This window comes from Carlito syrichta, unplaced genomic scaffold, assembly GCF_000164805.1.
Source record: "Carlito syrichta isolate Samal-C Ts95f unplaced genomic scaffold, Tarsius_syrichta-2.0.1 Scaffold316387, whole genome shotgun sequence".
Lineage (NCBI taxonomy): Eukaryota > Metazoa > Chordata > Mammalia > Primates > Tarsiidae > Carlito > Carlito syrichta.
This window is the reverse complement of record NW_007260483.1, coordinates 142,528-165,956: the sequence shown is the minus strand read 5'-3', so window position 1 is coordinate 165,956 and position 23,429 is coordinate 142,528. Positions and strand designations below refer to the sequence as shown.

The 23,429-nt window shown below is 38.2% G+C and overlaps 1 protein-coding gene across 1 annotated transcript in view; it reads left to right on the top strand.

Annotated features, from left to right (window-relative positions):
* AP2B1 (adaptor related protein complex 2 beta 1 subunit) overlaps window positions 1–23,429 on the top strand; it is a 148,116-nt gene that overhangs the window by 42,215 nt on the left and 82,472 nt on the right. The window contains exons 7-13 of the mRNA XM_021707121.1: window positions 4,426–4,616; window positions 6,915–7,136; window positions 7,656–7,776; window positions 7,913–8,008; window positions 15,819–15,934; window positions 18,834–18,999; window positions 20,090–20,188. Of these exons, the coding sequence (XP_021562796.1) occupies window positions 4,426–4,616; window positions 6,915–7,136; window positions 7,656–7,776; window positions 7,913–8,008; window positions 15,819–15,934; window positions 18,834–18,999; window positions 20,090–20,188 (1,011 nt within the window). The remainder of the gene's footprint in view (window positions 1–4,425; window positions 4,617–6,914; window positions 7,137–7,655; window positions 7,777–7,912; window positions 8,009–15,818; window positions 15,935–18,833; window positions 19,000–20,089; window positions 20,189–23,429) is intronic.

Below are 23,429 nucleotides of genomic sequence, written 5' to 3'. Positions count from 1 at the left end.
GCAGCCTCGACCTGCTGGGCTCCGGCGATCCTTCCGCCTCAGCCTTCCAAGTAGCTGGAACTACAGGCGCGTGCTACCACACCCGGCTAATTTATTTATTTATTTATTTTTTATTGTGGAGATGAGGTCTCGCCAAGTTGCCCAGGCGGGTCTCGAACCCGCGGGCTCAGGCAATTCACTCACCTCAGCCTCCCAAGGCGCGGGGTTACAGGCTGAGCCACCAAGCCCGGCTTGAATCTTAAGTTTCAATGTGTCAATTTTCAAGTTTGCTTATTTATTTATTTATTTATTTTTGAGTCTCACTGTCACCCAGGCTGGAGTGCAGTGGCATGCTCATGGCCATTGCAGCCTCGACCTGCTAGGCTCAGATGATCCTTCTGCCTCAGCCTTCCATGTAGCTGGAACTATAGGTGCATGCCACCACACCCAGCTGATTTTTTTTTTTTTTGATGTATTGTAGAGATGAGATCTTTCTAAGTTGCCCAGGCAGATCTTGAACTTCTGGGCTCAGGCAGTCCTCTCACCTCTGCCCCCCAAGTGCTGGGATTACAGGTGTGAGACACCGTGCCCAGCCTCAAGTTTATTTTTTTAAATAGGCAATATATCTTCATTGTACAAATTTAAAAGAAACAGAGTGTAAGCATTGACAAGTAAGTCATCCTGTATAACCTAGCCCCCAATTGCTGTCTTGAAGTCAGTTTTTGTCTACAAAGGATTCATGGTGACTGGCTTATTTTAAGTTTTTATTAAAGAATGAGAGGACTGGGCACAGTGGCTCATACCTGTAATTCCAACACTTAGGGAGGCCAAGGTGGGAGGAGTGCTTGAGCCCAGGAGTTTGAGACCAGCCTAGGGAATATAGCAAGACCTCGTCTTCACCCCTTGCCAACTTCCCCCACCCCCCCAAAATATATAGAGAGAAAGATCAATCGATTGATCTAGTTCCCAATAATGTATACACATTTTAAGAAAGGAAAATACTGTATTAATTTAATTGTAATAATAAGATGAATACAAGTCACATTTGACTTCTGCAATTACAAGAGGTGCTCAGAGTGATTACCATCAGCATCCAGACATTTCTGATCATGGCAAGCATGTCTTAACATGACTTAAAATTTATATACATTTTTTTTTTTGGCACCCCTGGTATATAAGTGTGGTAGCACACACCTGTAATCCCAGCTACTCCACAGGCTGAGGCAGGAAGATTGCCTGAGCCCAGGAGGTTGAGGCTGTGGTGAGCCACGATCATGCTACTGCATTCCAGCCCAGGTGACAGAGTAGACCCTCAATTAAAAAAAAAAAAAATTAAATAAATACAAGAGAGAGAAACATGGCTTACTAAGAAAACTGGAAGCACTCCTTATGAGCCGACCTCACTATGTTTCTGAAAATGAAGCAGTCTGAATGTGATTAGGAGATGAAAGTGAATGGAAGGAACTTCAAGAAAATTTAAAGAACAGTAGAATTTTGATATGGAGGGGTAGGATGGTCTCCTCTGTGGTTAGTCACTGAGAACAGTGATTGGCAGTGATCTTTTTTTTTTCCCCCATGTAGGCTTTGCTAAACATAATCCTCCTAATGTGATCTTTCTGGATCTTTCAGTTGGATTTACTTTTCTGTAGTTCTGTCTTTTATGAGGAAATTACCTATTTAAACACCAGAGCATTTACTTTGCTAGCTGTATTATACATTTAGTTTAATTTTCAGTTGCCTATGGTAATAGAGGAATTCTAATTGTTCAAGTGAAAGGCTTTGACTGACATAAGTGGTAAAGAGTTTATTTTGAACAACTGGTAACCAAGAGGGCATATTTTGGCAGCAAAAGATCAAAATAGGCTTTAGGCCTTCTGACATGACATTTTGATTTTTTGGACTATGGTAAGGTCAGGTAAGTGTATTGTGTATGGCAATTAAAATATCTTTCCTGCAGTGAAGCACATAGGAGGATTGTTACTTCTCTCTTTATGCTTATTCACTAAATCCCATGCTTCATGATGGAGTGAGCAAACAAATTAAGTCAGAAAATAACCTAATAACCTGTTACCAACCAGTAGGTGGGTAGATAAAAAGTCTTCTTGATTTATCTTAATAAAATATTATATCTGTAATCATATTTACCAAGTGAGTCTTTGAATTTTTGTCTCAGAATCTTTGTTTTGATCACCAAATTGTAGCGTAGATGATTCTGTTTGTGGCATCATTATCCCACATAATAATGGATATTGTCTTAAGTGTGTTATTTATTAGATAAATCATATTCTCTAGACATTTATTTTCTAGGTAAAAGAATATGCTGGACAATCTAAAGACTAACCAGATAATGTGATACTAAAATCAGTAACTGAATTGCAGCCATTGTGTTTCTTTTCTTTTTTTTTCTTTTGAGTCTACGTCTCAGTCTGTCACCCAGGCTGGAGTGCAGTGGCATGCTCACGACCAACGACCACTGTAGCCTCCATCTGCTGGGCTCAGGCAATTCTTCCATCTTATCTATCCAAGTTGCTGGAACCACAGGCTTGTAACACCACGCCCAGCTAATTCTTTTTGTTTGTTTGTTTTTTGTTGTTTGTTCTTTGTTTTTGAGTTGGAGTCTCACTCTGTCTCCCAGGCTGGAGTGCAGTGACACGCTCCGGTCACCACAGCCTCAGCCTGTTGGGCTCAGGCGATCCTTCCACCTCAGCCTTCCAAGTAGCTGGAACTACAGGCACGTGCCACCATGCCCAACTAATTTTTTGGATTTACTGTAGAGATGAGGTCTCACCAAGTTTGCCCAGGCTGGTCTTGGGCTCAGGCAGTTCTCTCACCTTGACCTCCCAAAGTGCTGGGATTACAGGCATGAGCCACTGTGCCCGGCCTTTTTTTTTTTTTTTTAATGGTAAAAATGGCCTTTATTGGTTGCAGCAGGACATGAAAGAGAAGAAATGGCACCTTTTGCTCCTGGGACGGCATCTGCAGACTGGGTCGCCATCATCCCAATTATTTGATTTATTGAAGAGACAAAGTCTCGACATATTGCTCAAGCTAGTTTCGAATTCCTGAGCTCAGCAGTCTTCTCATCTCTGCCTCCTAAAGTGATGGGATTACAGACGTGTGCCATGGCATCTTGCTATGTTTCTTTTCTTGCTAAAAAAAAAGATAGTCACACAACGCTTAGTTTCTCAAACTTTTAGCAAGGGACTTTACTATGGGTTGACAGTTTTTTAGAATCTTTTCAATATAAATACAATTGTAGCTGCTGTCTCCTATCTTGTCTCATTTATGTTTACAGAATATATATATTCAGCACCACCTTGCTAATCTTTGGTAACAACTGGGAACTTCACTGCAAAACATGATTTTAAACTCACTCGCACAGGGCCATAGTGTATAGTATTTTGGTGTGTGTGTTTGAGTGTTTTTACAATTTTTAAATGACTTTAAACATTCATTGGTTGTAGATATCCTCATTATATTGGAAATAATCTGTAATTTTGATAGAGTATCATTTTTCTTCTTGGAACTAAATAGATTTCTAGATCTGTGAGTCAGGATTTGAGTGTACTTTCTTGTGTAATATAGCAATTTTTCCTTTACCATATTGTCTGAAAGAAGGTTGTATTTGAAACACCATATTTTATTGAATCTCAAACACCACTGATTACATTATTATTTTCTGTATTACTAGGAAAGAAAAATAATTTCTCTTAAACTGACAAGCCATTGATTATAAAATGCATCCCAATTTCAGAGATGTTAATGTGAAAAACTTACACCTAATGAGTTAATGGTAATATTACCAACTACCTTAAATTTGCATAATACTTTGTAGACTTCACTTACACATGTCATCTGATTTTATCTTCTAAATAAAACTTACTTGTGAGGTTGATTAAATTATCCCCAGTTTTCAGATGAAGAAACTGAATTTCACAGAGATATGTTCTCTCAGCATTGTTATACCAGTGAACTGGTCTCAAACCCACTTATTCTTTCTTACTCTAAGACTTATGATATGATTGACAATGTCACCTCTCCCATGCCTGTACATACACATACATAACTATAAAATTATATGACCTAGATTTTTCTCTCTGTTGCGTAATGTACATATTTCATATCTAGGCTTGCCTATTTTTCATATGCTGTTTATATATCTTGATTTTATTGTTCGTTTTGAGTACTTTAAAAATGTTTAGTGTATGTTTTAATATTAAATCATGTTAGAATCTGCTAATGTATGAATTGTTTTAATTCTGGGTTGCCTGACCACCAGGAAGCTGTATATGCTGTCACTGATTATTTAATACATGTTTTGGAAGCAGTTATCTATTTCTGTCTGACTGGGTAAAATGTTCAGGAATGGTATTAGTTGATCTGTGAAGTGATACAGAGAATTGTACTGTTCTTGGTGAATCAAGGTCATATCTGCTTCTTTCCCAGGTGGTGGCTAATGCTGTAGCAGCATTATCTGAAATCAGTGAGTCTCACCCAAACAGCAACTTACTTGATCTGAATCCACAGAACATTAATAAGCTGCTGACAGCCCTGAATGAGTGCACTGAATGGGGCCAGATTTTCATCCTGGACTGCTTGTCTAATTACAACCCTAAAGATGACCGGGAGGCTCAGAGGTCAGTTTGTTTTCCTGTTTAGTATCTGGTAGTCTTGCCTGATTTGGTAAGTTCTAGAGTCTGCTATTAGACTAAGAGTCTACTGTATTGAAGAAGATCAGTGGCCCGTAGGGTAGATACTGGTGTATCTCCTAGGTATTTTCTCATTGGATTTAGGAACGTTTTAGGTGGTGGAGGAAACCATGGAAAAAATAACTCTTTCCAAGAAATGTATGTTTTTTATTTCTTATTTTAATAGTAGAGTTACCTCTGCTAAGATTTCTTTCATAGTCTCATGTCTCCCATATAGGAGTTCTTGGCCCTTTGCCAAAACAAAGATCACTGAATGTCTTTCTTAGTAGTGACTGACTTTTCATTCTATTAGATACATAGTAAGTGGCTTCATATTAGTTATTCAACTGAACTATAGCTATAATTCAGTGCTAGCTATTATTCAGTATTAGCTATAATTCAGTACTATGTTAAAGTCAGCAAAGTATATACTGCTTCCCATTAGATTTAGAAATTGTGTCCGTTTGAATTTTGAGAAGAGCGTGGAAGGCACACCTAGATTGTTCTGCTCAGCCTTTTACCATCTTAATGTTGCAAATTTTCTTTGACTGTTATAAATTACTGCATTTCATCTACATGTATACACATTTTAGTTTACAAAGTTGGAATTATTACTGATTTTTATTGAGCATTTTGTGTACGTTGGCATTGTACTAGGCAAAGTACTTCTGAAGAAATGTTGTCTCTTCATTAATGTGGCATATTTTAATTATGGTAGATAGGACCCTTCCTTGCTTGGCTGAAGCTGATTTCCAAGCTACTAGAATATAAGTACTCTTCGGCTGTCTGGGAAATTGTTCCCTATAAACTGTGTGTTTATCATTGAAAGAACAAATATATTCTGGAAAACTTTGTGGAATATTTTATTTTCTATTGGTTATAGACAACATATTCATTCATTCACTCAGCAATTATTCATTCGTTCATTCATTCATTCACTTATTTATTTATTTAGAGTGAGACCCTAGTTGGAACCATAGGTGTGCACTACCATGCCTGACTAAGGTTTTTATTTATTGTAGAGAAGAGGTCTCACCAAGTTTCCCAGGCTGGTCTTGAACCCCTGGACTCAAGTAATCCTCTTGCCTCAGCCTCCCAAAGTGCTGGGATTACAGGGTGTGCCACAGTGTCCAGCTAGCAAACATTTATTAAGTGTATGCTCTGTGCCAGGCACTGTTCTTAGGCCCTAATAATATAGCAGTGAACAGACGAAAACCATGGCCCTTATGGAGTACTTACTCTGAGAGCTGGGGCTAGGAATATATATATATATATAATAGGAATATGTAATACAATATATGTCAGATGATGATAATTGCTAACAAGAATGATAAAGTAGGGAAAAGATCTAAGAAATGCTGGGGGTTTGGGGATGGGGGGGGTTGTATTTTTTTTTTCTTTTCTTTTAAAAGAGTGGCCAGGGTAGACCTTGCTGAGAAGGTAGTGTTTGTGCAGAGACCTGAAGGAGGTCAGGAGTTGGCTAAGTAAATAGAGGAGGAAGAGAGAAACACAGCTTACTTGTCTTGTTTCCTTAACATAGTAAGCCAGCAACTCATGTTTCTCAAGAGCTGTCAAAATTAGGTTAATTTCTAAAGAAAGCTCATCAGATAATCAAGTATATAAAATTTCATGAGGCATGTAAGTGTAGGTGGCAGGGGCTAGGAAAAGGGGAAGAAGTTGGGAGAATATTGTGATGGTGTTCTGCTGTTTAAAAAACAAACCAACCCCTTTCAAAGATTCCCTTATCCTGAAGACAGAGGGTTGGATTATTTTCCGTGCCAACTCTGTATTTTACGATGAAACTTTCAGTCACAGCTGGGTTGATATCTCTCACTAAGAAATAACTCTCAGAATGTTTAACTTTACTTCCTATAGTTGAGTAGAAATGGGCTGTGAGGCAGGGAATCCTAACATAATATGGGGAGACAAAGAGAACTATAAAACAAGAAGGTAAATGGTGTGAGCACAAGTGTTTTAGGTATTGCTAATTTCCTTCCAGTTTGAACATCCCTTGTTGCTGGTATCCTGATGTCTTCTGGTGTTCCTGCTCTGCCTGTAGTTTGCTGGGAATAAGGCTTCTGCAGTGTTAGATCCTAATTTTACCTAAGCATGGAGCTTTAACTCTTCTAACCTATTCTTTAATTTATTGATATTTGGTCTATAAGACTTTCTGACACATTTCCTTACAGAAGGAATTGAGCAAAGAAATTATAACGCATGATATTAATTTTCCTTTTCTGCCCTCAGCATCTGTGAGCGGGTAACTCCCCGGCTGTCCCATGCCAACTCTGCGGTGGTGCTTTCAGCGGTAAAAGTCCTAATGAAATTTCTAGAGTTGTTACCCAAGGACTCTGACTACTACAATATGTTGCTGAAGAAGTTAGCCCCTCCACTTGTCACTTTGCTCTCTGGGGAGCCAGAAGTTCAGTATGTTGCCCTGAGGAACATCAACCTAATTGTCCAGAAAAGGTTGGGAAATAGTGAATCGGTGATTAAAGTATTTTTAATTTTGCATTAAGCTTAACAATATCAATGTTAAGTAGGCCAGTGTTAATCTCTTTTTAATATATTGAAATAAAAACATTCTATTGCAGAGCAACTTGCCCAGGATCAGGAGGTTAACTGTCGGTAGCGTAGGGTTCCTAGAATCGGTGCTTGGTGTTGCTCTACAATCCACTTTGTTTTCTGAAGGATCTCTTGTTAATATACTATCTAGTGCCTGCTGGATATGGTTCAGGCTATAGTTTAGAGCCAGATTGTTGTTCTTTTAGCAGTTCTTCATGGCAACATGTACCCTGATGTTTAAAAAGGATAAAAATAGTCTGCCAAATGGAACTGATAAGAATAGAAGAATATAGAGGAAATTTGTGCATTTTTTTCTTGAGGAGGAGTGGGAGGAGAGTGGAAAGATCCAAATTAGATATTAATAAAGACTCAGAAGGATATTTTAATATATGCTTTCCTTTCTTCTGTTTCTGTGTACCACAGGCCTGAAATCTTGAAGCAGGAAATCAAAGTCTTCTTTGTGAAGTACAATGATCCCATCTATGTTAAACTAGAGAAGTTGGACATCATGATTCGTTTGGCATCTCAAGCTAACATTGCTCAGGTCAGACTTTAAGCAAATTCAAGTTTATTATGATTCAGATCTTGAAGTCCTGTCTTCAGAAGAAGTTAGACTATGATATGTGATGCTGTTTGAGAATCCTTCCTTAATGATTATTCACTTCCTGGATTTTTAATAGGTTCTGGCAGAACTGAAGGAATATGCCACAGAGGTGGATGTTGACTTTGTCCGCAAAGCTGTGAGGGCCATTGGACGGTGTGCCATCAAGGTGGAGGCAAGTGTCTGATAGTAGTTGTGAGCACATATTAGGGGATTCTGAGTGTTCTCTTCACTTTTTTCTTTAAAATACATTTTTTAAGTTTATCAAAATAATAAAGCACATAACTAAAATATTAAACAATGTTTAATGAAAAGCACCTGTTCCTGCTCCCTTCCTTCCCTGCCTCTATTCTTTTCCCAGAGATTATCATTTTAACTTTACTTTTGGTTTTAGTTTTTCTTTTGAGTATAGCTGGCACTCTTTGTCCATGGGTTGCATATTCATGGATTCAACTGCAGTTTGAAAATATATATATATATATATATATATTTTTTTTTTTTTTTTTTTGAGTTGGAGTCTCACTCTGTCACCCATACTGGAGTGCAGTGGCCGCTCCCTGCCACCGCAGCCTTGACCTGCTGGGCTCCGGCGATCCTTCCGCCTCAGCCTTCCAAGTAGCTGGAACTGTAGGTGTGTGCAACCATGCCCGGCTAATTTTTTGATTTATTGTAGAGATGGGGTCTCGCCAAGTTGCCCAGGCGGGTCTCGAACCTGCAGGCTCAGGCAGTCCACTCACCTTGGCCTCCCAAAGCGCGGGATTACAGGCTGAGCCACCGAGCCTGGCCCAGTTTGAAAATATAAGGGAGAAAAATGGGTGGCTTTGTCTGTACAGAACATGTACAGTCGGTTTTCTTGTCATACCTTAAGCAATATAATATAACAGCTATTTACATAGCATTTACATTGTATTATACATTATAAGTAATAGAGACATGATTTAAAGTATATAGGAAGGCCAGGTGTGATGGCTCACACCTGCATTCCCAGCACGTTAGTAGGCAGAGGCAAAAGGATTGTCTGAACCCAGGGGTTAGAAATCAGACTGGGCCACTTAGTGAGACCTCGTCTCTACAATAAATCAAAAAATTAACCAGGTGAGGTGGCATGCACCTGTATTTCCAGCTACTTGAGACTGAGGTGGAAGGATCACCTGAGCCCTACAGATTGAAGCTGCGATAGCTGTGAGTGTGCCATTGCACTGCAGCCAAATAAATAGTATAAAGGTGGTCGTGAGTAGATTATATGCAAATACTACTCCATTTTATATAAGAGACTTGGGCATCTGTGGATTTTGATATCCATGGGGGGCCCTGGAACAAATCCCCCAGGGATACTGAGGGATGACTGAACTTTTGTATCTCTAAATAATACTCTTATACTATTATTTATTAATTTACCGATTACAGACTTTTCCTATTAACTTTCTCCTATAAGAAACTTAGTTCATATACTCACCTTTCCCGCTTCTCTCCTGTTTTTCAGTGTAGTTACAGCATAAGGTTTTTGATTCTTATATTGGTTATCTTTGTTTTTTTGAGTCAACATCTCACTCTGTTGCCCAGGCTGGAGTACAGTGGCACACTCATGGCCACTGCAGCCTCGACCTGCTGGGCTGAGGTGATCCTTTCACCTCAGCCTTCCAAGTAGCTGGAACTGCAGGTGTATGCCACCACACCCGGCTGATTTTTCTTGATTTATTATAGAGACAAGATCTCACCAAGTTGCCCAGGCTGGTCTCAAACCAATGGGTTCAGGGCAATCCTCTCACCTCCACCTCCCAAGTACTGGGATTACAAGCATGAGCCACTGCATCCAGGGTAGCATTCCTTTTTTTTTTTTTGAGTTGGAGTCTCACTCTGTCGCCCAGACTGGAGTGCAGTGGCCGCTCCCGGCCACCGCAGCCTCGACCTGCTGGGCTCCGGCGATCCTTCGCCTCAGCCTTCCAAGTAGCCGGAATTACAGGCGCGCACTACCACGCCCGGCTCATTTTTCATGTATTGTAGAGATGAGGTCTCACTGCCCAGATGGGTCTCGAACCCGCGGGCTTAGGCAATCCACTCACCTCAGCCTCCCAAAGGTGCGGGATTACAGGATGAGCCACCGAGCCCGGCTAGCATTCCTTTTTATGTGGTGGTTGCAGTAGCATGTTGAGTCCCTGAAGATATGAATTATTAATTAGTTTTTTATTTCTGTACTTTTAATTTAATTATGGAGTATTTTTTGGTGACAGTTGCATATTTAGACATATAATTTTTGAATTAAGATATATACCATGCATAATGGTAATGCAGAATCCATTTATATTTAAGAATTAGATAACTAAAAAGTTGATGAGTACTTCTGTATACATAGGCAGGGCTGTCAGCTAGTAGGTTTCTGCTTTAGGGCAGCAGATTTGTTTTTATTTGGAAGATCTCCTGAAGAGCCTTTCTGGTCTTAGAGGACAAATTGGTTTCTAGCTTGGTCATAGCCTTCCAGTAGCTATTATAGGCTATAATTTATATTGTCCTACTTCATCAGTCACCAGTCCTCTATTTTTCCTCATTCAGAAATCTGTTGAAATACTAATGGCCTCTGTTCATTGTTATCGTGGGTTTAGAGCCCCAAATTTGTTCTTGCTACTTGGTTGTATGCAGTTCTGTTGCGAGTTAGAGAGTTGGGCCATATGACTTCTTGAAGATACTTTAAGAATTGTACAGTATGACCACTACTTCATGGAAACAAAAGGAGACAGATGCTGCATTAGAGAAGCTTCTATGAAATCCTAGTTCCTAATTGACCTTCCTTGTTTTTACTCAAGTTATTGCTGCTTCATATTGTTACCGCTGATAAATTATTTAGTAGACTAGCTGTTACAGCAAGACATTAATTGATCCTGATTTCTATTGGTTCTGCTAGGTGACTTGCTTCAAATATTTAATACATTTCTATTGCATCATTGAGAAATGTGGAAGTCTGCTTATTGCTTATTTTTTTGTGAATTGGAGTCTCCGGTCACTGTCACCCAGACTGGAGTGCAGTGGCCGCTCCCGGCCTCTGCAGCCTCGACCTGCTGGACTCTGGTGATCCTTTCACCGCAGCCTTCCAAGTAGCTGGAACTACAGGCGTGCGCTACCACACCCGGCTAATTTTTTTATTTATTGTAGAGATGAGGTCTTGCCAAGTTGCCCAGGCGGTTCTCGAACCCACAGGCTCAGGCAATCTACTCACCTCAACCTCCCAAAGCGCGGGATTACAGGCTGAGCCAACCAGCCCAGCTTGATACATCTTTTGTATCAGCACATTCACACACATATTTATTTTTCCTCTTTTTTAAAAATGGAGGTATTCTCTCTGTCTACTTAGTATTAATGTCGACAATTTTCAGAGAGATTTTGGTACCATGAGAATTAGGTCATTTTGTACACTTGTTGGTGGTGTATGTAACCATTTTTTCTACCAGACTATCATTGTCTTACAACCTCTCTGACAAAGCTTTAAAGAGCAATATAAAATTATATCTCATTTTAAAGTAAAAAGAGATTTTCAAGCCTTGAAATTACTAGAGAGTGTTCTCAAAGCATCTAGATTCCTAGAGGCTGCTAGTGTCATGTGTTTTGACTAATGGAAAGGTTCTTCATAGTCTCCATAGTCTTCTGGAAAAGACAAGCTTCTGATGACTTCTACTTCTTCCTTTGACTCAGCATGCCTTTGTGGGAGTATGAGAGGATGTGAGGAATGAACTTTCTTGGAATTCTTAAGATCACTCTTCAAGAATCTTGTCCTTTATCTAGTGCTCTCATCTTAGGTTACCTGGATGTGTCTTAGAACTTTTCCTAGAACTGAGTCATGAAAGTTGCATTCTTGAAAGAGCTGCCTATAGCGCGTGCCTGTAGTTCCAGCTACTTGGAAGGCTGAGGCAGAAGGATCGCTGGAGCCCAGCAGGTTGAGGCTGCGGTGACTTGGAGCGGCCACTGCACTCCAGTCTGGATGACAGAGTGAGACTCCAACTCAAAAAAAAAGAAAGAAAGAGCTGCCTAGCCAAGCACAGTTAATTGGTCCAGAAGAGGCAATGATTATCTGTAACTAACTCCTCCGTGGGACAAGGAGACTCAGTAGCAAAGGAATTGTATTGAACTTTTTGTATAACTTCTAAACCCGGCATTTTATCCTTTTAGAATATGTAGCTGGTTTCAGAAATGATGAATGAGAAAACAATAATTTTAGTGTAGTAATTAGCTAAAACCTATTGAAAAGTTAAAGTGTCTAAGAGTTGGAATTGTTTTATCTTGACTATCAATACAGGTGTTTCTATGTTGCAGTAAAGTAGTAGTAAAGTGAAAAAAATCAGCTAATTTTGTTATTTTACGCTGGTTAGATTAAAGATTAAGCAGTAAGCTGCTGAATAAATAACACTGAAAAGGCGGTCCCATATTACTTTTTTTTTTCCAGTAATTTTTGCCTGTTTCTTTCAAGAGATAAACTCTTGGCCTTTTTTTTTCAGTTTTAATAGAGAGATTAAGGCATTAAGTAAAGACCAGGAGTTCTTCACTCCCTAGTCTTCTGCGTTTTAGTGTTTGCCATTTTGATTAGAATGAGATACTGATTTATGTCTCATCCCTTAATTTACGAACAATAAAAAAACTTAAACTTTTCTTATTAAGAAAGCCATATTTGCTTACTATATAAAATTATAAAATAAGACACGTTAAACGAAAATTGAATACCCTGCTCCTCCTGCCCCTTGTTCCAACCTCCCCAGAGATGTGGTGGACATGATCTTAAATCCTTGTTTATGTAGTCCTCTATACAAAGGTATATTGTTTACAAAAATAAAATCATTCTATGAGGGCTGTTTATTTACTTTTGTAGATTACTTCATATCTTATTTAGCCTTTCCCTTATTATAGGACCTTAAGTTGTTTTTACTCTTTTTTCAAACAGTAGTATTAGGAATATCCTTGCAGCTAAATCTTTGAATTCTAGTTGTTATGAGCATTTATTTTATTATGCTTAGTAGCTGCTTGTGAATTTCTTGTTCATGTTCTATTCACCTTTTTTCAATAATTGTCTTTTCCACATTCTTTTTTTTGAGTTGGAGTCTCACTCAGTCGCCCAGACTGGAGTACAGTGGCCGCTCCTGGCCACCGCAGCCTCGAGCTGCTGGGCTCTGACGATCCTTCCACCTCAGCCCTCCAAGTAGCTGGAACTACAGGCGCACACTACCACGCCCAGCTAATTTTTGATTTATTGTAGAGATGAGGTCTTGCCAAGTTGCCCAGGCGGGTCTCGAACCCGCGGGCTCAGGCAATCCACTCACCTCAGCCTCCCAAAGTGCTGGGATTACAGGCTGAGCCACCAAGCCCGGCTACATTCATTTTTTTAAAGTCCTTTATAATTAAGGATGTCAATATATATTAACATATAATTATATATTATATGTAACATAATTTACAAACAACATATATAATTAGTTATACCCTTCTTGTAGTTAGCATTTGTTTTCCTAATTTGTTTCCTTTTTGATTTCTTGATGCACATTTTCTCAGTGGCACACCAAGAAAATTGTGCTTCACCAAAGTTCACCTTTATTTTCTATTTTTATGGCAATGATTTTATTTTTTATGTTTAAAGATAATTTTAATAAATTTGGAAGTAATTTTGGTAAAAGATATGAGTGGGCTGGATCAAACACCAGAGCAAATTATTATTTCCTTATTATTATGAAATGTTGTCTTTATCACACACTAAATTTTATATGTGTGTTTCTGGACTTTTTGATATATACAATGATTGTGTGTTTATTCTTGCTCTTCTGCCATACTGTTTTAATGACAGTATTTTTCTTCAATCAAAAGTAATATGGTTGAGATGACAATTTACTTGAAAATTAATATTCCAGACATGTTTTTTAAGTGCTGATACATCACAGGAAACAACTTTTTGTTTTAGTATAATTATAATACTAAAGATTCACTAAATATTAGCTTTATATTAAGCCTGTGTTAAGCTCTTATTTGTGTTTTCTAGTTTATGGTAATTCATTTCTTGTAGTAACGTATTCTACATACCGTATGGTTAATCACAACATAAATTTTTCCAACTAGTTAACTGTTGTAATAACTCAGCACAGGAATTACCAGCTGAAAATGAATACAATAGAGGACATAAATAGAACCAGAAAATGGACAAAACTACATAAAAATTATAAAATGACTTCTGGTGCAATAAAATCATCCTATATATGACTTCATATAAATGACCTCAAGATGCAGTTTTGTTTTGTTAAATTGCTTGTAGTGGTTTAAATTATTATAGTATGTTTAATAGATTTCACTGTAGAAGTTTTCAGGTATATAATAAAGTAAACTAGAATAATGAACTCTTGTGTATCTATCATCCATCTTGAGGAAATAGTGATATATTGTTCCTGTTTTTTTTCCTCCCTCTTCTTCATCGTTCAGGGGGTTGGGGCACTATTGTACTTTACTGCAAATCCCAGATAATCATCTTCTCAGATAGTCCAGTGTGTATATCTAACAGATAAAAATCCTTTTAAAAAATTGTCACAATATGATTACCTACCCAACAGCTAACAATCATTCTTAATGTCATGTTCAATTTCTCCTAATTGTATCAAAATTTATTTTTACAGGTGGCTTGTTCAAATAAAAATCTAAGCAAGGTGTGCACGTTGCATTTGGTCAATGTGTCTCTTAAATGTTTTTACTTACTTATTTTGGTGTCGCTTATTGGAGGGACTATCTCATTAGGTTTGTAGAATATCCCAGAGTCTGAATTTGACTGGTGGTATCTTAATGATGCTATTTATCTCATTCCTCCATCCCCTTTAGAAAATCAAATCCAGAGGCTCGGTGATATTCCTGTTTTAGAGTTGTTGAAAAGAATAACTCTTAGGCGATGCTGTGTACTTTCTGTTGCATCTTATCAGGAGATGCATATGGAGCGATCCATAATAGTACATTGTAATATATGGTAGGTTGGTCCTTGATTATTTTTTAGGACCTTTCTTCTGGAATCCTGTTCTTTTAAAAAAACAATCACATAATAGTTTCAGTGCATTTGTTTTGTCACTTGTATTCGCCCATATTCTCTTCATTTATAAAGGTTTAACAGATTAGACACCATTTTATAAATGAGCTACAAGCTAAGGAAAATTGTTTTTCTAAGGCCATAACTTAAGTTACATAGCCTAAAAAGTGGTAAATTATCTAGTACTGTAGTTCTTAGAGCTTTTTGGATCACACATAACTTTGAAAATACAATGAAAGTTGTGGACCCTGTCCCTTAAAATTGTACTTGAATGTTTATACAGAATTTGGCAATTTCATTTCAGGAGATTTAAAGACAGCCTCTGCTGTCTCCATTCATGAGCTCCAGTTAAAGACCTCCTACTTTAGCTTATTCTTTAATTCTTATTCTTTCCTCTTATGTTGGCATATTCTCCTTTTATTGTACTAGCTGTGCAAGATGACTCTTTTCATTTGAACTAACTCTTCTGTCCGTATGGTTGGTTGGTTGGTTGATTGATTCTTTATTCTTTTTTAAATCAGAGTCTCTTTCCGTCTCCCAGGCTGGAGTGCAGTGGCATGCTCATGGCTACTGCAGCCTTGACCTGCTGGGCTCAGGCGATCCTTCCCCCTCAGCCTTCCAAGTAGTTGGAACCACAGGCGTTGTGCCACCACATCTGGCACATTTTTTGATTTATTGTAGAAACGAGGCCTCACCAGGTTGCCCAAGCTGGTCTCAAACCCCTGGGCTCAGGCACTCCTCTTGCCTCCACCTCCCAGAGTAAAATCTGGAGTATATCTAAAACTTAAGTATATAGCTTGGTATCTACCCTCTAGTGTAGCTTGATCAAATTAAGTGCCTGACTTTTTTAGTCTAATTTAGTTGATGTACCTTATGTCTCAAAATTTTTATGATGAGCTGATATTACTGTATAGATCATCTGACATCTAATTTTTTATGTTCCTCTTCCCAGCAATCTGCAGAGCGCTGTGTAAGCACATTGCTTGATCTAATCCAAACCAAAGTAAATTATGTGGTCCAAGAAGCAATTGTTGTCATCAGGGACATCTTCCGGAAATACCCCAACAAGTATGTCCAAATACTTCTATTTCTTTTTCTCAAATCATTTAGGAAATGTTTAAATAAGGCACTTTGGAATTGATCAGATGAGAATTATTCTTTTTAATGTGACTGGTCATAATAGGATACTTTTATTAAACATCGGATTCATTCATATAAAGTGGTTAGCACAAGGATTAAAATCTGAGTTTTCACTCTGCTTTATTTATTTTAGAAAAATTGAAGCTCTGAGCCTGGCATGGTGGCTCATATCTGTAATCCCAGCAATTTGGGAGACTGAGGCAAGAGACTATCATTGAGTCTATGGGTTTGAGACCAGCCTGGGCAGCATAGTAAGACCTCATCTCTACAAAAAAAATCAGAAGATTAGCATGACGTGGTGGCGTATGCCTGTAGTCCCCGCTACTCAGGGGGCTGAGGTAGAAGGATTGCGTGAGCCTAGGAGTTTGAGGTTAAGACTGTAGTGAGCCATGATCATGCCACTGTACTCCGGCCTGGGTGACAAAATGAGACCCTGACTCAAAAAAAAGGAAAGAAAAGAAAAATTGAAACTTTGCCTGACTTGCATTGTCTATTAGCATATATTAAAGTTAACATAACAAGATTCTTTGATGACAAAGTTATCATTAAGTAGGATATCTATATATTCTAGGCTGTCTGTGTATAATCTCATTTTATGCCTTGTTATCCAGACATAATTGATGATTGTGCACCTTTTCTCTGAGAAATAGTAAATCATATAACCACCCTACAGTAAAAGCCAGAAAAGTAACAGCTGTTCTGTTCACTTTGCATGTTGCCCTACTGCATTGTGGAAAATTATAGAACATATAACAAATTATCAGAGTCTTAGGCTGTTTCTGAAATGTGTAGCTTCTCCCATACAGATAGGCAAAATGTGTATTTTTACTCCATACATTTTTCAGATTGAGGCCTCTTAGTGTACAAAGCAAAAATACATTTATTTTTATTTTTATTTTATTTTTTTGAGTTGGAGTCTCACTCTATCGCCCAGACTGGAGTGCAGTGGCCGCTCCCGGCCACCGCAGCCTCGACCTGCTGGGTTCCGGCGATCCTTCCTCCTCAGCCTTCCAAGGAGCTGGAACTACAGGCATGCGCTACCACGCCCGGCTGATTTTTGATTTATTGTAGAGATGAGGTCTCGCCAGGTTGCCCAGGCAGGTCTCGAACCTGCGGGCTCAGGCAGTCCCCTCACCTCAGCCTCCCAAAGGTGCAGAATTACAGGCTGAGCCACTGAGCCTGGCTCAAAAATACATTTTTAGATTTGATTTTGAAAGCAAATAATTAAGAAATCTGAAAGTGAAATATCAGGTCTTGTAAGTATTTTCAATCTCATTTTGCCTTACAATCATAGATCTTTTGCCAAAGTTTCCGATTAGTCTTTATTTTTTTTTTCGGACTAGTCTTTAAAGGTAATGTTAAATGAAGCAACTTGCAGTAAGTTAACTTAGTGATGAGCTCAAGAATTGGTAGAAATATTTTGGCAGGTGTTAGTTTATTAAGCATTGTGCACATTTAAAAATTTTTTAGAAATAGTTTTGGAAAGAATACCATATATTTACACCACTCTCCCATGTAAAAGGGGTATTAGGTTCTTAAACTTTTGTTGTTGTTGTTGTTGTCGGCCCCCCCACTTCTTTTTCTTAATTAATTTTTTTAGAGATGGAGTTTTGCTATTTTGGCTGATCTGCACTTGAACTCCTGGCTCAAGTGATCCTCCTTCCTCAGCCTCCCAAGTTGCTAGGGCTATAGGTGCTACACCTGACTTTTAAACTTCTTAATTAAGGGTAGAGATGTGCATCTCAATATGATTTGTAGAGAAGTGTGTATTTCTGGTTTGTGTTAATAAGAGTTATGATAGTTAATTTTTTTCTTTTCTTTTTTTTGAGTAGGCATCTCACTGTTGCCCAGGCTGGTGTGTAGTGGCACACTCATGGCTACCACAGCCTCGACCTGCTGTGTTCAGGTGATCCTTTCACCTCAACCTTCCAAATAGCTGGGACCACAGGCACAAACCTAATTTTTTTGATTTATTGTAGAGATGAGGTCTTGCTAAGTTGCCCAGGCTGATCTCAAAACCTCTGGACTTAGGCAATCCTCTTGCCTCTGCCTCCCAGAATGCTAAGATTACAGGCGTGAGCGCCCCTGTGCCTGGCAACAGTTAAGTAGTCAAGAACTTGGTTTAATCAGTGGAAGTGGGACAGAGAATTAAGTGTACTATTCAGTTGTCCACTTCTAATTTATTATACAGCATTATTCTGATGTTTAAAACCATGTTAGCCAAGGAGTGGATTCAACGTGGTGAACAGAGAGCTTTAGATCTGTAAAAATAAGTATTTGAATTACTTGCTTCTTTGGAGAAGTAAGTCATTAATGCAGGTAAGTGGGGAAGGAAGAACATAAAGGAAATCTCTTTTATAAAAGTAAAGGATAGGTAGATTAAGGGCTAGAGTTACCATTTCCAGTCTGGATACTATTGTTGTCTAACTTAATTTGTCTAAACATAAAGTAGAATATCTGTTTCAGTCTACCATGAAGGCAAAAGGGAATAATAGGAAAATTGTTTGGTCTACTTTTAAGAAATATTGTTGGTATTATTTATATTATCTTACACCACAGTGTTTTTTTAATTTAAAAAATATGATGAGTTTTTATTTGAAAAAATCTGATGTTTTTATCTTCTAGTTATGAAAACATAATTGAAAGCAAATTTAAGAAATTTATGCTTTTCTAACTTAAAACCTATATATTCTCTTGACTAAAAACCTTTATAGTTTGGTCGTTTGATTTAGGGTCCCTTGTTTGTGGTTTTTGCCTTTAGCCTTAACTATTTAATACAGTTTTTAGTTTTGTCCTTAGTAACAATAGTCCATTTTTAAAATACCAGGTATGAAAGTATCATTGCCACTCTATGTGAGAACTTAGACTCACTGGATGAGCCAGATGCCCGAGCAGCTATGATTTGGATTGTGGGAGAATATGCTGAAAGAATTGACAATGCAGATGAGTTACTAGAGAGCTTCCTGGAAGGTTTTCATGATGAAAGCACTCAGGTAAGTTCTCATCTATCCTGTTAGTCCTAGATCTCTTTGAGAAGATTTCAGACAAAGTAAAGGTTAGGCAGTTTCTTCTGTGTGCTTTTATATGACTTTTTCAGTTCTGCTGATTTCTAGTGTAACAAATCTGCACTTAGACAAGTAGTTCTCCAACTTTAATGAGCATTAGAAACACATGGAGGGGTTGTAAAAACACAGGTTACTGAGCCTTACTTTAAATATCTGACTCAGGTCTGAGATGGGCCCTAGGTATTCGCATTTCTTATGAAGTTCCGGGTGATGTTGGTGTCGCTAGTTGTCCAGAACCACACTTTACAATCACTGACTTGGAGCTGTAGTTATCACATTTTAATTCTCTGTCACCTAAGGATGCTTACACATTTATGTGAGTATTGGCTGTGTCTCATTTTGGCATGAATTTTCACCTGGGGCTGTGGTGAGGCTTGAAATGATTTTCTGTGGATACTTCCCATCTTCTATCCCTCTCCCCTACAAAAATTAGAGCCACAGGCCCTGAGAATTAGATAAATTATTAAGCCTTTTTTTTCCCCTGGAAATTGCACTCAAGCAAATAGAAGTTAATGTGCATAATCTACTATAGTAATTTTAATAGACCTATTCAGGAATGCATACAAGCTGGTAACTTTGTGGTTTAGCAGCCCCCTCCTAATTGACCGTGTTCTGACATAATTCTAGTGTCTTAGCTCTTGCCCCAGTATTACAAATGATTCCATAATTCTCCCAAAATTGTAGCTTTTTGATAGAAATAAATAAAAAGTCTTGCTCAGGAACTAGTTTCCTTTAGTATGTTAGCAGGTACTTTAAGAAATACAATTAATTCTCTGGCCCAGATGTAAACAAGCAATATTTGGTGCATTTTGAGAATAGAAGCCTAGTGAGTTTTTAGTCGAATACTTTTGTATTTCACACAAATACTATCTGTTGACTGAGTTTTAACCTTTTGTCTCTTAATCAAAATTAGAAAAACCTCATAGTAATTCATAGTTGGGGAGACATCACTTTGGAGATGATAGCCAGGAATAATGCCAAAGCCATTCTTTCACACTCTCAAGTTATGTCCGTTTAGGTGCAGCTCACTCTGCTTACTGCCATAGTGAAGCTGTTTCTCAAGAAACCATCAGAAACACAGGAGCTGGTCCAGCAAGTCTTGAGTTTGGCAACACAGGTAAGAAATCTGGAAAAAGTGAGAGGTTTATATGTCTTGTTTTTTCTATTTTTTTGAGTTGGACTCTCACTGTCACCTGGGTTAGAGTACAGTGGACACAGGTGATCCTTCTGCCTAAGCCCTTAGTAGCTGGGGCTATAGGCACATACCATCAAACCCGGCTAACTTTTTTTTATTTTTTGTGGAGACGAGATCTCACTGAGTTGCCTAGGCTGGTCTTGAGCTCCCGGACTCAAGCATTCCTTCCACCTTGGCCTCTCAAAGTGCTGGGGTTACAGGCATGAGCCACCATACCCAGCCTGTCTTGTTTTAAATTAAAGGAAATTATGAAATTCTTCCCAGCAAGGTTCATTTGGGGAAGTTTTAGTTGAAGGAGATACAGCCTTTAGATACTGTTAAAATATTAAAACAGTGCCTTTTAACACATTCCATTGAACAGTAGCTGGTTGTATGACTTTTAAATAAGTTGACTCCGATTTTCATGAGAATTCATGAAAATTGAGCATGCACTCTTTAGTGTTAATGAAGGACATATGTGAAAATCACATTGTCTGATAGTACCTCCTTTTGGATGACTTCATCTTTCCAATGAACCTACCATGTAGAGATGATAGTTACCCTGACAAAATTTCTTAGATTGTTCTGCCTTCTAGAGTAGTTGCCATTCTCTTAGAGATAATTTTAAAGTGCTTATATGTTTCCTTGAAAGATTTGATATATTTGGTCCTCCTTGGAATTATTTGATATTTTTGGTCAGAAAAAAGGTTCAGATGTATTCTGATTTTAGGAATGTAGCAACTGACCTTAAGGATCAAATTACCATTTTAGATCCACAAAAATAGAATTAATTACTTTTTCTTTTGTAACTCATACAGTGATCATCAGTACATCATGATTTAGTAGTGTTCTTAGTTGGATTCTAGAATAGGCTAGCAGGCTGTCAGAGTTAAAATGTGTATTACCTGCACATGAAATTTGATTCAGAGATTCAATTTACCATTTTTCTGTCTTCTTCATCTCTATAATGGTATATTATCAAAATTCAAAACCCTTTTACAGCACTTTGCCTAGGCCTCAGCTGTCATTTTTCCTATTATTTTATTTATTTGTTTGTTGGTTTGTTTTGAGTTGGAGTCTCACTCTGTCGCCCAGACTGGAGTGCAGTGACACGCTCCCGGCCACCGCGGCCTCGCCCTGCTGGGCTCCAGCGATCCTTCCACCTCAGCCTTCCAAGTAGCCGGAACTACAGGCGCGCGCTACCATGCCTGGCTAATTTTTGATTTATTGTAGAGATGAGGTCTTGCCAAGTTGCCCGGGCGAGTCTCGAATCCGCGGGCTCAGGAAATCAACGTGCCTCGACCTCCCACGGGCTCAGGAAATCAACGTGCCTCGACCTCCCAAAGTCCTGGGATTACAGGCTGAGCCACCAAGCCCGTCCCCTATTATTTAGTTAATAACTTTAAAACATTTATTTGTAAGAGCTTTTTGAAGTTTTTTTTATTTCTTTGAGTTGGAGTCTCACTCTCCTTCAGACTGGAGTACAGTGGCACAATCACAGCTCACTGCAGTCTCAACTTCCTGGGCTCAGGTGATCCTTCCTCCTCAGCCTCTACTTGCCACCACAACTGACTGTTTTTGATTTTTTTGTAGAGACAAGGTCTCACTGTTTTGCCTAGGCTGGTCTTGAATTTCTGGGCTCAAGCAATCTTCCTACTTTGGCCTCCCAAAGTGCTGGGATTACAGGTATGAGCCACTGTGCCTGGCTTTACAAGTCTTAGCTGGGTTTGCCTTATTGTGACCTCCATGTGAAAAATGAGGCAGTGAAGGCTGGCTTGCAGTAGGCCTGATAAATCATCTTTCAGAATGACAGAGTTTGAGCAGTAGGAGATCCTTCCCTACTCTTGAATTTTGGTCTTGGGAAATCTGTACTCATTTCTCATACAACTGCATTTTTTAAGTCATTGTCTGTTTAGATTTATGATGTACATACCCTTTGATCCAGTAACTCTGTCTCCAGCAGCTTACTTTATTGCAGCTTTTGGATTTGTGGGGAAACCTCAAACATTTTTCACAGAAGTATATAATTTTGTGCATCCCTGTAGGAATTTTTTTGGGGTCACTTGGTTAAATTATTTGCACGATATATAAGAGAAATAATTTGAAGTTAAAAGTATTTTATTTTTATAAGTATAGTATTAAACTGTGTATTATAAAGTTTAGCACCTTTAACAATTTCATACCTTTAATACCTTTAGGTCATCTATAAAGACAAACTGAATTTTCTAGTAAGTCAAATGCAGTGTTTGTTTTCATATGAAAGAAGCATAATTTATCTATAAATTCTAAACAACATGTGCTTTGGGGACTGAATATATAGATTTAAATTATATTTTATGTATCAAAAAATGTAGGAGGAGGTTGCTTTCCTAACTGATATTTTGAGAAACTTGTATCCTACTCTTTTAAAAAATTGACTTGTCTTTGTTTTCAAATGAGGATCTAAGGGAGGAGGTTTCAGGCTATATTTATAAACAGGAGCAAATCACCCCCTCAAAAAGCAAAAGAAAATCAACTAAATTGGATATGATTACCACTGTATCCTTTTTTAACCATGACATTTCAAATACTGGAGACATTTGACACATATATAAACATTTCTGTTAGAATAATGCAACCTATTAATATAAAGATTATCTTGTGATGAAATTCACCATTTTAATATTCCATTAACTTGCTGCATCACAGTGTTCTTTATGCATTTGTTTTTCCCGATAATCCATGATGAGTGCAAATTAAACAATATTTTGACTGAGGAAAAAACATTTTAAACTAGTTAAAAGCATCAGGATGACTGCCGATATTGAGCTGAATGTAAGTGGGTAAATCATGAACCAATTCATCTGCTCACTTACAAACTCACATGGAAGCCCTCAAATTGGCCCTATTTTATTTCTTATTTTTTTATTTTTATTTTTTATTATAAAGATGTAGGGTACAATTCAGGGTTAGGTATACAGATGTTGATTATGCAGGTACCCTTGTTGATGAGGTATGCCCCTCCTTCCCCTAGCAGTTTCCCTCAACTGCCAATCCCACCCCCTCCCTGACAGTTTTCCACTAGGGATTCCCAGTTTGACAATCCCTTTCTTATAGTATTATAATAATTGTTCAAGTTTCGCTCATGAGTGAAAACATGTGGTACTCTGTTCTTTGTTTCTGTGATAGATCACTGAGTATGATA